This window comes from Balaenoptera physalus, assembly GCF_965194825.1.
Source record: "Balaenoptera physalus genome assembly, chromosome: 3".
Classification (NCBI taxonomy): Eukaryota; Metazoa; Chordata; class Mammalia; order Artiodactyla; family Balaenopteridae; genus Balaenoptera; species Balaenoptera physalus.
Genome location: NC_138890.1, coordinates 88,685,038 through 88,697,192, shown reverse-complemented (window position 1 = coordinate 88,697,192; position 12,155 = coordinate 88,685,038). Strand labels below are relative to the sequence as shown.

At 34.3% G+C, this 12,155-nt stretch overlaps 1 protein-coding gene across 7 annotated transcripts in view; it reads left to right on the top strand.

The window, feature by feature from the left end:
• The window catches only part of FER (FER tyrosine kinase), a 441,496-nt gene that overhangs the window by 296,191 nt on the left and 133,150 nt on the right, over nt 1-12,155 (top strand). For all 7 annotated transcript variants that reach the window (XM_082455757.1, XM_082455759.1, XM_082455760.1 and 4 more), the window contains 2 exons: nt 5,403-5,518; nt 7,956-8,050. In XM_082455757.1, coding sequence (XP_082311883.1) covers nt 5,403-5,518; nt 7,956-8,050 — 211 coding nt within the window. The remainder of the gene's footprint in view (nt 1-5,402; nt 5,519-7,955; nt 8,051-12,155) is intronic.

Sequence of the window (12,155 nt, the reverse complement as noted above, 5' to 3'; positions counted from 1 at the left end):
GTATTTCTATAGACTGTACTTGATATATAATTGGTATTCAAAAATATTCATTCCTCAAATATTTACTGAATGCCTTCTGTGTGCCAGGCACTCTTCTAGGTTCCTGGGATACATCCGTGAACAAAGCAGACAAATATCCTTGCCCTTAATGAAGCTCATATTCTATCTAGCAGGGAAAGACAGGAAAACAATAAACTTAATAAACTTAATAATAAGAAAACTTCATAATGTTAAAGGGTGCTAAATCCTGTGAAAATATAAGGAATTTAGGAGTGCTATTGGACTGCTATTGGTTGGACTTGCAATTTTTAATGGGGGAATCCAGGTAATAAGCCTTATTAAGATTGTTTCTTTCCAATGAAAACCTGGGGAGGAGGGATTTAGCCATGTGGTCAAGTGAGGAATAGGGTTTTAGACAGAGGGAGTACCAATGCAAATTACATTTGATGAGCAGGAGAGACAGTTTGCCTGTAACCCAGTAAACAAGGAATAATAGGATAGGGCAGCAAGTCAGTGAGGTGGTGAGAGTATAGATCGTGTAGAGCCATGTAGATCACCATAATTATCAATACTTTGGCTTTAAATATGTGTGAAAAGGTAAGCTAGAGAATGATTTTGAGTAGAGGAGTGGCATGATCTTACTTTCTACAGAGTCCACTCTGGCTACTGTGTTGAGAATAGGCTCAGTTGGAAGGTTAGGAAGATATTGTACTTACCTAACTAAAGATGATGGTTGCTGGATCAGAGAGGATAGCAGTGGAGGTGGTGAGAAGTGGTGAGTTTGGATTTGTTTTTAAGGTTGAACCAACTAAATATCCTGATGCTCTCTGTGGGGCATGGGACAAAGAGGGCAGTTGGCATAGGTGTAGCAGGTTTGGGGGGAATGAGATTAGGAGTTTGGGATGTAAATATTAAGGTTTGTCTGTTAGACTTCTAACTGGAGATGTTGAGAAAATGGATGGGTATTAAGTCTGGAGTTTGGAAAAGAGGTGTGGATCAAAAGTACAAATTTGGTAGTTGTCACTTACTTATTTGCTGCTTTATTTAGATGAGTTCAGCAATGGAGTGAGTCTAGATAGAGAAGAGAAGAGAGAGATTGAGCCCTGGTCACGTCAAAATCAAGAGGCTGGAGAGATGAGAAGCAAGATGATTGAGGTTGAGAAAGAGCAATCTCCTGGAAGGCAGGAAACCAGGAGATAGGATGCCTTAGAAGCCAAGAGAAGAAAGTATATGAAGGAGGAGAGAGTGATCAGTGGTGGCAAGTGCTGCTGAGAGGTCAAATGAGATGATGACTGAGCACCATTGACTTTAACAGTAAAGAGAACCCTAGTGACTTGGCTGAGCACTTTCTTTAGAATGCTTTATGTGAAAGCCAAACTGAAATATATTTAAGGGAAAATGGGAGGAGAGGAATTAGAGATAGCAAGGATGTAACTCTTTGAAGTTTTGCTACTTCATGTAGCCAACTACATGTGGTGGTAGTTTCAGAAGGAATGATTTGTGTGTTGTTGGTTAATCTGAGAGAGGCAGCATGCTGGTTTGCAGTTGGCAATATGTAGTGAAAAATTCAAGATTTTGGAAAGAGATGAGAATTGCTGAAATAATATCATCAAGTAGGTAAGAGGGGATGGAATTTAATTTACAATGGAGGATTGACTTTAATAGAAGCACAGTAGTTCATTTTTATAACAGCAAGGAAGATTGGTAGGAGGGTAAATGTGGGACTGAGAGTCTGGAAGTTCTCTTTATATTGCTTCAATTTTCTCAATAAATTGAACAAGGTTATTAACTAAGAATGAGGGTGTGGGGAAGGTATGGGAGCTTTAAGAGGAGAGTCGAAGCGGGGGGAATAGTTAATTGGAAGAATGAGAGTGTGAATGGTCTAGGGAATTGTAATATAATTATTGAGCAGTATTAAGGCCCCCCTAGAGGTTTGTGTTCATGACTTTAAAGTGAAACTAGTCAACATCATTGTGGATTTTCTCCAGCCACATTTAGCTGCATAGGAACAGAGTAGGCCGTGTTGCATTTAATCTGGGTTGTGGATTTGATGAGGGAGTTCTACAGATGAAAAGGAACAGAGAAGTTGAGAGTATGTAGTAAACAGTTGTTATAATTATTGAGCATGGAATTTAAGCTGAATAAGGAAGAAAGCGAGGCTGTTAGGGGGTTATGGACAATAAAAAGTAATAGGGTCTGAAGATTTGGAGGTTCCTATAGGGTCAAAGGATTCTGAGTCCGAATACTAGAGGAAGTAAGCTAGAAAAATAGAAGCCAGCCAGAAGATGGGATGAATGAAGTAGGTATTACAGAGGAGTTGCATTATTGGTGATGGCAAAGTTTAAGGTATGATCATAGAAAATAGGTTGGAACATGGATCATTGGAAGAGGGATGGTCACGTAACAGAGTTCGAAGTGTTGGAAGGATCTTTAAGTGTCTATTGAAATTTTCAAAGTTTTAAGACAAGAGTAACACCGGATACAGTGATCCAGGAGCTCAAATTGTCAACAAATGAGGGAAAATATTTTCAAATTCAATAGCTGCTAGCAACAGTAAGGGGTAGTGGGTATATAATCAAATAATAACATTTCAAAGCTAGGGGTTTTTAGGAAAGCAGAAGGGAAAATGTTTTGAAAGTAGTGACAAGGAGCTCGATGAATCCTGTATTCCATCTCTCAGGTGGTGGGAGAAGCATGGTGTGTGTGTTGGGGGTGCGGGTGGGGTCATCACAGTTTTAGAAGGCACAGGAAGCTCACCCACCATTTGAGTGTTCTCAAGTGAGAGCCAGGTTTCTGTTAGAACAAGAAGGCGAAGAGAAGGACCAAAGAATAGATCAAGATAAAATTTTGATGATGGACCACAAGTTCCAGAAGGCAACTGGAGGTTTAGGACAGAAGGGAAATAGTTGGAGATAACAGGTTGACGAGGAGTCTGCAGAACCTAATGAGAATTAGAGAGGGGGAAATGAGGACCACCAGGATCTTCTGTGAGGACCAACAGAAACACACAAGAGAAGTAATGAAATTTAGCCTCATGGACTTAAAGCCAGTAGCAGAGATGAAGCTGTGCCTGTTACGTGGTAGACAGCATTGGATGTCGTAGGCTTTTTCCTGACCTTTGGATGGAGAAGAGGTGGTCTGTGAAGCAGAGTCTTTTTTGCAGTGTTTGGAGATTCCTGCCTTGACCACCATTAACAGAATTGAAGTCTTCTGAGTAATGATTGTTAAATGAATGTTTACAATTTTCAAATGCCTTGTATGTGCCAAGACCAGTTATATAGGACAGAAACCATTAGAAAGGTACAAAGGGGCAATGGCATGATAAGTGTTCAGGAACAAGATGTATAATTTTGGGAAGATCAAGAAAGTCTTCATGAAGGAGGTGGCATAGAAATGAATTTAAAGATCAGTTAGCATGTTCTCTGATTGGAGGTGAGGGGAAAATGTACAGAAGGTATGGCACATCTTTTGGGATCACTAAGTATTTGAATTTAGGACACATGTAGCAGTCAGAGGCTAAGATGGCTAGACAGAGGCTGAGAAAGGAATGGTAATGGAAGGATAGATATTAAATAAGGCAGTGGTATAATCAAAGTTGTGTTTTGGAGAGATTAATCTGGCAGTGCTGTGGTGGACTGGCTGAAGAGGGTGAGGGACTAAGGATGAGATCAATTTAGGTGAGAAAAATGAGATCTTGAATCAGGGTAGGCTGTCTGAGGTGCTACGAGGAAGACAAAAGTGTTCCACAGGAAGAATCTGAATGCTTGTAGAGAGTAATGGCCCTAGTAAATGAAAAGGTAATTTAGTCAGGAAATGTCTTCTAGTGAATAAAATGTTAAGTTTCAGACAAGGTGAGTTTTAAGTGCTTCAGAATCATTCAGATAAATAGAGGCCCAGCAGTAATTGTGTGTACTAATACCTTCTCTCAGCTCTAAATGATGTGATAATTGTGGGAAGGAAAAAAACCTTGAATAACAGGGAAGGATATAAAGCTCAAATTTTTCTTTTTCTAGTTTGTGATGAATGTGCACTGTGTTGAAGTTATTGTATGTTTAGTTTTCATGTAAGGCTGATCAATCATCGTTTTGAATGAATATTTAAGAGTTGAATATTAGATTTAATAATACTATTCATTACTTAAATATTCAAGTATACTTAAAATATTAAGTAAAATAAGTGTTAAATTAAGCAAATAGTAATTCTTTAATAAATGAATTTATTAAAATACCTATTTTAGTAAATTTAAATGGTTAGTAACATAAAATTTATACACCTTGGATCATAGGTTAAGAGTTACATTGAACTTAGAACTCAAACTCATTGATTATCAGACCTCTAGTTTAGTTACTTGTTGCTCAACAATGACAGCATTAAAGCTAATTATAATACAGTGCTTGCACATTATAATTATAGCTGTGTAAAAAATACATATGCATACATAGAAAGACTTGAAGAGAATACTCCAAAATAGCTGTTGTGTTAGCTTTATAGATCTTCTCTATATTCTTTTGTTTCATAACTATAATAAAAGTGACTTCAAACTGGAAATAAGGCATTTTAAATCAAAATATGTTCTAACCATAGAGTAAGGTTAGGAGTTCAGACATTTGATAGAAATGAGCTCATCATGGGTGACACTGGCATTTGGGCAAGCACCTCATTTTCCTTGGTATCTTTCAGGGACTGACAGCCTGCAGCAGTGGCTGTTGACAGTCCTTCATCTGCCTTGGTTCTGTTGCCTCTCATCTAGTGTCTTACTCTCTCACACTCTCGTCCAAGTGACATCTGGCTGTGTGGATCAATACCACCAGTCACCTCACAGAATCTTGGCTTTATTTATTTATTTATTTATTTATTTATTTATTTATTTATTTATTTAACATCTTTATTGGAGTATAATTGCTTTACAATGATGTGTTAGTTTCTGCTGTAAAACAAAGTGAGTCAGCTATACATATACATATATCCCCATATCCCCTCCCTCTTGCGTCTCCCTCCCACCCACCCTATCCCACCCCTCTAGGTGGTCACAAACTTGGCTTTATTTTTAAATGCCAACCTAATAAACCTTAGAGCTAAGGGGGTGAAGGGAACTAGATGGAGTGAAACTTAGGTACTTCTGACAGCATTAGTTTTTCCTTTTATTATATTTCAGTTTTTTCCCATTTCCTTTTCAATTCTCCACAACCCTCAGTCCCCCAAATGGTTGGTGTGTTGGGTAGTGTATTTAGAGTATTGGTAAGAGCAACATTCCCAGTCTTTATTTCCACTTAAAACTCTGAATAAAGCTAACAGAGTACTCTGATGAACTCAAAACTCATCATTACATGCTTTCCTTGTATTTTGCAAAGGTTTACGTGGCTGTCTTACACTCCAAACAATAAATATATTTGTATTTTCAGGGAAATTTTGGTGAAGTATTTAAGGGCATATTAAAGGATAAAACTGCTGTTGCTGTTAAAACGTGTAAAGAAGATCTTCCTCAGGAACTGAAAATAAAATTTTTACAAGAAGCCAAGTAAGTTCTCTAAAGTAATGTAAATATGTATTTATAATATAAGTAAGTGATTCATTAAAACGTAAGTTTGAAGATATCGTAAATATGATTTGATGAATTAGAAGTAAGCACTTTCAGGGCCCTCAAAAGTAGGCACTTATTATACAATGTGAAAACAAAAAGTTTCTATATGTTTGAGTTAGACTGCAGGTCAGTTAGACAATCACAGTCAAAAGAACCAGATGCTTTTGAGAACAGTGAGTATTCTTTGAGTCCTTGAAAAATATTGCAGTATTTTGTGCTTTTATCACACATGCATATACACATATGCATATATGCAGTGTTGTGATTGTCCTTATACTAAGAATATTACTGTATTCTATATATAAAATCCATAATTTAGACATATATTTAGGTATATAATTACATCTTTCCTACCCTCCTTAGATATTATTGCTTGATTCTTTATTCCCAGCTGTTAGCTTTATTTTCTGAGAATCTCAAATTTCTTCTTCAGCTCATTGCATTGTTTCTTTTCTAACTGATCTTTTAGGATGATTGTCTTCTCTTTTTTCTGTTTTAGCTAGAATTTAATGTTCCAGCTTGCCAGCCCTATGTTGCAAATAGTTTAAACTCTTCTGTTAGTGGTAAAATCTAATATATACAACAAAACACAAAACAAATGGAAAGGGGCTTTGGATAGAGTGAGAATGGACGTATGAATGGGAGATGGATGGATGGATGAGTAGGTGGATAGTTGGGAGGGAGAGAAGGAGAAGGAGGATATATAGATCCACAGATTGGTGGTATAAAGGGAAGGAAGGAAAGGTGTGTGTGTGTGTTGTCTCCATCATGGCATTGTATATAAAATTGAAGTTTTTATAAAGTGCCATGGGAGAACAGAGGACATGGCAATGAAAGAACTAAATCCCGTGGCATAGAGCATTTTGATGTCATTTCTCCATCATCTAAAAATGGATATTTATAGCAATGGATTAAACTAGTTGGGTGCATTTATTAAATATTATCTATGGAATAAAGTTGCAAACCTTTTTCATGTATATTATTAGCAATTCAGAAAAAATATCCTATGATGAATTTAAAGGTATGCTATCACAATTGAAACTTGTAGCCTCATTATTTTAGTTATTCATAGGTATCTTAAGGTATCTTGCTTTCTAATTTGTGAATGTTTTACTGAAAGTTTAATTTCTTCTTCTAAAGTGAGACTGAAATTTTATGTTAAAAATGACAATTACATCCACACAAACTCCCAAGTATCCTTTAACAGATAATAAAGCTATATATTTAGCTATTTAATGTTATTTGGATTCATCCTGGCTGTTTTGTGGAATTTCTTTATTAAGCAGTTTTCAACCTAAGAAATGACATTTTGGATTACAGTCAATCATTCTAAAACTTCCTTTCTAATTCCTCATAGAAACTGCAAACTCAGTTATTGACAGAATATTTTCTTTATCTCTAGAATTCTTCCCAGTGTATTTTTTCATTTATTAAACTTTATATATGTTCAATCGATAACATTTTTCTTAGAGCTATCTCTGCTTTAGTTGTCCATGTACAGCACACATATAAACTGTTTTATCTTTCTCCAAATGAAGTTAGTTTTTTCATTCTCCTAGAAAGGAAACTGTGTTTTTTCAAATATCAGTGAATTTATAACTATGTCAATAGGATAATATGGAATATCATTTGGTAACAGAAATCATCAGGGTAGACAGTCCTCTGAGGGAATCTAATCTATTTTTAACTCATGCTTGGGATCCTATAGATGAGTCTATGCTACTTTTATAGCTCTCTGAAATTCTGCTTTTATCCAAACTAAAACTTCTCTGCCTCAGCTTAAGTCTTATATTACTCATTGTTTAACCTTCTGCCAGGTTTCTCAAAACTTTTTGAGTTTTTACTATTTTGAAATTGATCATGATCATCAAGAAAGTATGTATTATGAAATCTAATATGAAGTGATTACTCTATAGCATTTACCAATATGAATCGTTCTATTTTTATTTGTTTTAAATGAAGTATATACATAAAATAAAACAAAACAAAAAGATGCTGCCCTAACAGCTTACAGTTTTTGGTCCACTAATACTTTCCAGCTTTTGTGAGGGTGCCTAAAACCAGATACTTTGAAGGGAGTTCTACATATTTTGGACTAAGTAAGTTATTCCTATTTAGCATGGTTATTAGCTATTCAGAGTAGATAATAATTTTTAAATGAATATTTAATTGAATAAAAACTGACTCATTTATATCTATATTTTGCCAAGATTTATCAAGACTTATATACATCCCATTTATCATAATTTGGGTTTGTACTAAACTTTTAAAAATTGTGTTGATTAAAGTGCATTCTACTTGTGCACACTACTCAGGATCATAAATTAATGCTTACAACTTAAATGGTAACTATTCTTATACTTCTCTTATCCAGAATTCTCAAGCAATATGATCATCCCAATATTGTCAAACTTATAGGAGTTTGCACACAAAGACAGCCTATCTACATAATTATGGAACTGGTTCCAGGTAATATGATTTTAGAGGTTTCCTCAATGACATTTTAATGTCATGTTTTATTGCTTTTATATGTTCAGTCTCTTTGATTTCTCCTTGTAAAGTTTCCAAGGATTTTGTTTAACATTTTCCTGATGACGAAGAGCTTGTACACATACTTGATATTTTTATAGTCTATAATACTTGCTATTTTCTAGAAAGTGTCAGCCAACTTTTTTAAGAGAAGATATATTATTACATTGCAGTTACACATGGAAATTAGTTATATATAATCTTTCTGTGAGAAAGGCTATTTAGATAAATAGTCTACTTAGGTTTACTTTATAATAATGATAGTACTCTCTTATATTTAGTTCATTGTATATCATTTTACAAGTACATTACCACACATCCTTTTGTTTAGTTGTATATAATAATATAATGCTTTGGGTCACAAACTATGAGCTTGTTTGATATGTGGACAAAAAACAGGTAATCTCTCTAGGAATTTGTCCTTTTATTTCTTTCTGGTGACTTTTAACACCTCCAGGTATTTTGGTTAACTACTTTTGCCAACAAACAAGGATAACATCAAACTGATATCGTATTATCTTTAAGTTATTTTTATTGTACATCCTTCTGTTGTAGAAAATATAATCAGAGGTAAAATATGATCTTGATAAGATTTATAAATACAGTATTTAATAACTGAAAAGGATTTGCTTTGTTACCTTAACTATTTATTCATTTTAAAAGGAGAAACTTAAAGGAATATAAAACATTTTTCTAACTTTAATATGCATCACATAAACCTGATATTGTAGATTACCCATTAAAAACTTTCCATATAATTCTTTCATTATTAAAGGATAAATTGGTCCAATTTTACCATGCTGGTTTGATTGCTATTGGAATATTTCTTTATTACCATATAACTGTAGGATTCCTAGATCATAATCATTTTCATCCTCAAGATGGAAATATATATTTGCATGGTTTACACTATTTACGATTTATATCTTAAAGTAACTTTCATACAATTTTCATACAAAAATTTTAAAACAATTGAATAGCCTATAACTTTAATTAAAATGGGATATTTAAGTATTATAAATACATAAAACATTCACATAATGCAAATGATGCCCCCAGTTACTAAGGGATGTCACTGAGAAACTTAGATTTGAGAGGTAGGGCAGACTTGATGAGGAAAAGTCATTTTGGTGTTACTATGACTGATTAAAGGAGCATGGTAACAAATTCCTGATGGCAGGTCCAAACTGAATAAAGCAAAACATAGCTTTGGAAGAGAGCCAGGGAAGTGTTTATCTGGACACTAAATAGTAACCTTTATTGATATTTTTTTTAAATGATTAAGAATAATAAACTTCATTAGAAAACGTCCTACTCAACAATCTGATCTCACCCCAAAGCTAATTGCTATTTATTTTTTTGTGTTTTTTTTCCCCCCAGGAAAATATTTAATATAGATACCATGATTTTATGCCAATGTTTTAATTATTCAGAATCTTAACATTGATGATCTTTTTTTCTATTATTAATATAACATGGTTTCATTGTTTCATATTCATCCATATAGTTCTACCTTTTCTTTATAATGGCTACAGAATATTCCATTATATGGCTTTCTATAATTTAAATCGATCTTCTATTTATGGATACTTTGGTTGTTTCCATTTTTATTATTTGGGTTTTTTTTTCTTTTTTAAACAGTGCTTGAGTTGGATCTGAGTTTATGTGCATTTCGATTTATGGTTAATGTATTAGTTTTCTATTGCTGCACAACAAATGATCATAACGTGGCAGCTTTAAACAATATCCATTTATTACCTCACAGTTGTGTAGGTTAGAAGTCCAGGCAGGCTTTACTGGGGTTCTCTGCTTAGGGTCTCACAAAGCCAAAAATCAGTACATCAAGCTGAGTTCTTGGCTGGAGGCACTGGGGAAGAATCCATTTCCAAACTCCTTCCGGTTGGTGGCAAAGTCTCATTTCTTGCAGTTGAGAAATGGCCTAAGGTTCCATTTCTTTTCTTGCTGTGAGCCAAGGGCATCTCCCAGCTTCTTAAGGTTTCCTACATTCCTTGCTCTTCAGACCCAGTGTGTCACATCTTTCAAGTGCTTTGAATTTCCCTAACTTCTCCTTCTGTTTTTCATTTTGTTCTGTTTTGTTTTTCAAAAAAGCTGGGACAATACCCTCCACTTTTTTGAAAGGTCTTGTGATTAGATCAGGCTCACCTGGCTAATCTGCCTATCTTTAGGGCAACTGTGCAATATGACAAAACATAATTATGGGATTGATATCTAATCATGTTCACATGTTCCAGGGATTAGGGTGGGACATTACTGGGAGGCCATCTTCAAATTCTGCCTACCACAGTGGACTTTGCTAAATTTTCTTGGAGGTTAGTTGCAGTGTGGGATCTGAAACTACATTGAACTTTTCGTACTCTGTTACATTAGTTCCATTGGTCAATCTTATAAGATGAATGCATGATTTTTGTAGCATCATGCTTTGTCATTTCTCATTTGAAAATATCAAGTGACCAGGTTATATAGATCTTCCAAACAGTGAAGTAATTCATTATACAGTATCAAAAGACCACATTCATTAATGTCATCACTAATCTCACTGGAAAAGTAATAGGAAGTATCAATTTCTTTATAGCAAATGTGTTTTCCAAAATTTTAACTTTCATTGCAATGCTTGGATTTTTTTCCCTGGTAACAAAATCTGTCAGTTTTTTGCCTTGAAGTGTTGGACTTACTTAATTCAATTTTGAGAGAATGTCAAAAATCTAATATTTAATAATCATAATTTGTCAATCTTTTTGAAAACAGATTTATTGATATGTAATTGACATATACTTTATATATGTACACTTTATTGTATTGACATATGTATACACTTGTGAAACCATCAGCACAATCAAAGTAATGAACACATCTATCACCCCCAGATTTTCCCCATGCCTCTTCGTAGTCCCTTCCTCCTCCCCCTCTCAACCCCTGTCCCAGTCAACCACTAATCTGCTTTCTGTCACTATATATTAGTTTGTGTTTCTTAGAATTTTATATAAATGGAATCATATAGTCTGTACTACTCTTTTCTTTTTTGGGTCTAGTTTGTTTCATTCAGCATAATTTTGAGATCCATCCATGTTGTAATGTTCATCGGAAGTTCATTCTTTTCTATTGCTGAGTAGAATAGCATCATATGAATATATCACCGTTGTTATCAACTGTTGATAGACTTTTGGGTTGTTTCCTATTTGGGGCTACTGCCAAGTAAGCTGTTGTGAACATCCATGTATAAGTCTTTGTATGGGCATGTGCTTTCATTTCTCTAAGGAAAATACCTAGGAGTGGAATAAATGAATTAGATAGAATGTACATGTTTAAATTTTTAAGGAATTGCCAAATAGATTTTAAAGTGATTATACTAGTTGGCATTCCCAACTGTAGTTTCTCTACATCTTCATCAACATTTGGTGTGGTCAGTCTTTAGATATTATAATTTTATGCAGAAGTGTCTTATTGTGGTTTTCGTTGTCTTTCCCAACTGACTAATGATGTGAGCATCTTGTCATGTGCTGATTTACCGTTCATATATCTTCTTTGAAGTGTCTATTTAAATAATGTGCCCAATTTTTTAATTGGGTTGTTTTCTTGTAATAAAGTCTCGGTTCTTTATATATTCTGGATACAAGTCCTTTATCAGATGTATCATTTTTAAATATTTTCTCTCAGTTGACTTGTCTTTTCATTCTTTTAATAGTGTCTTTTGAAGAGCAGAAGTTTTTAATTTCAAACTTTAAATTATGTTTTTCTTTTATAGGTCATGTTTTTGATGGTATATCTAAGAAATCTTTGTTGAATCCCAGGTCACAAAGGTTTTCTCCTATGTTTACTTCTACAATTTTTATAGTTTTAGAATTTAGAATTTATAGTTCATTCTATGGTCCATTTCATATGGTTGTGAGGAATGGTTTGAAGTTCATATTTTTGGCATATAGATATTCAGTTGTTCCAGCCCCAATGACTCTCCTTTCTCTCCTGATTTTTTTTTACCTTCATTTTTTAAAATATATTTATGTGTAGTTTTATTTTTGGACTCTAA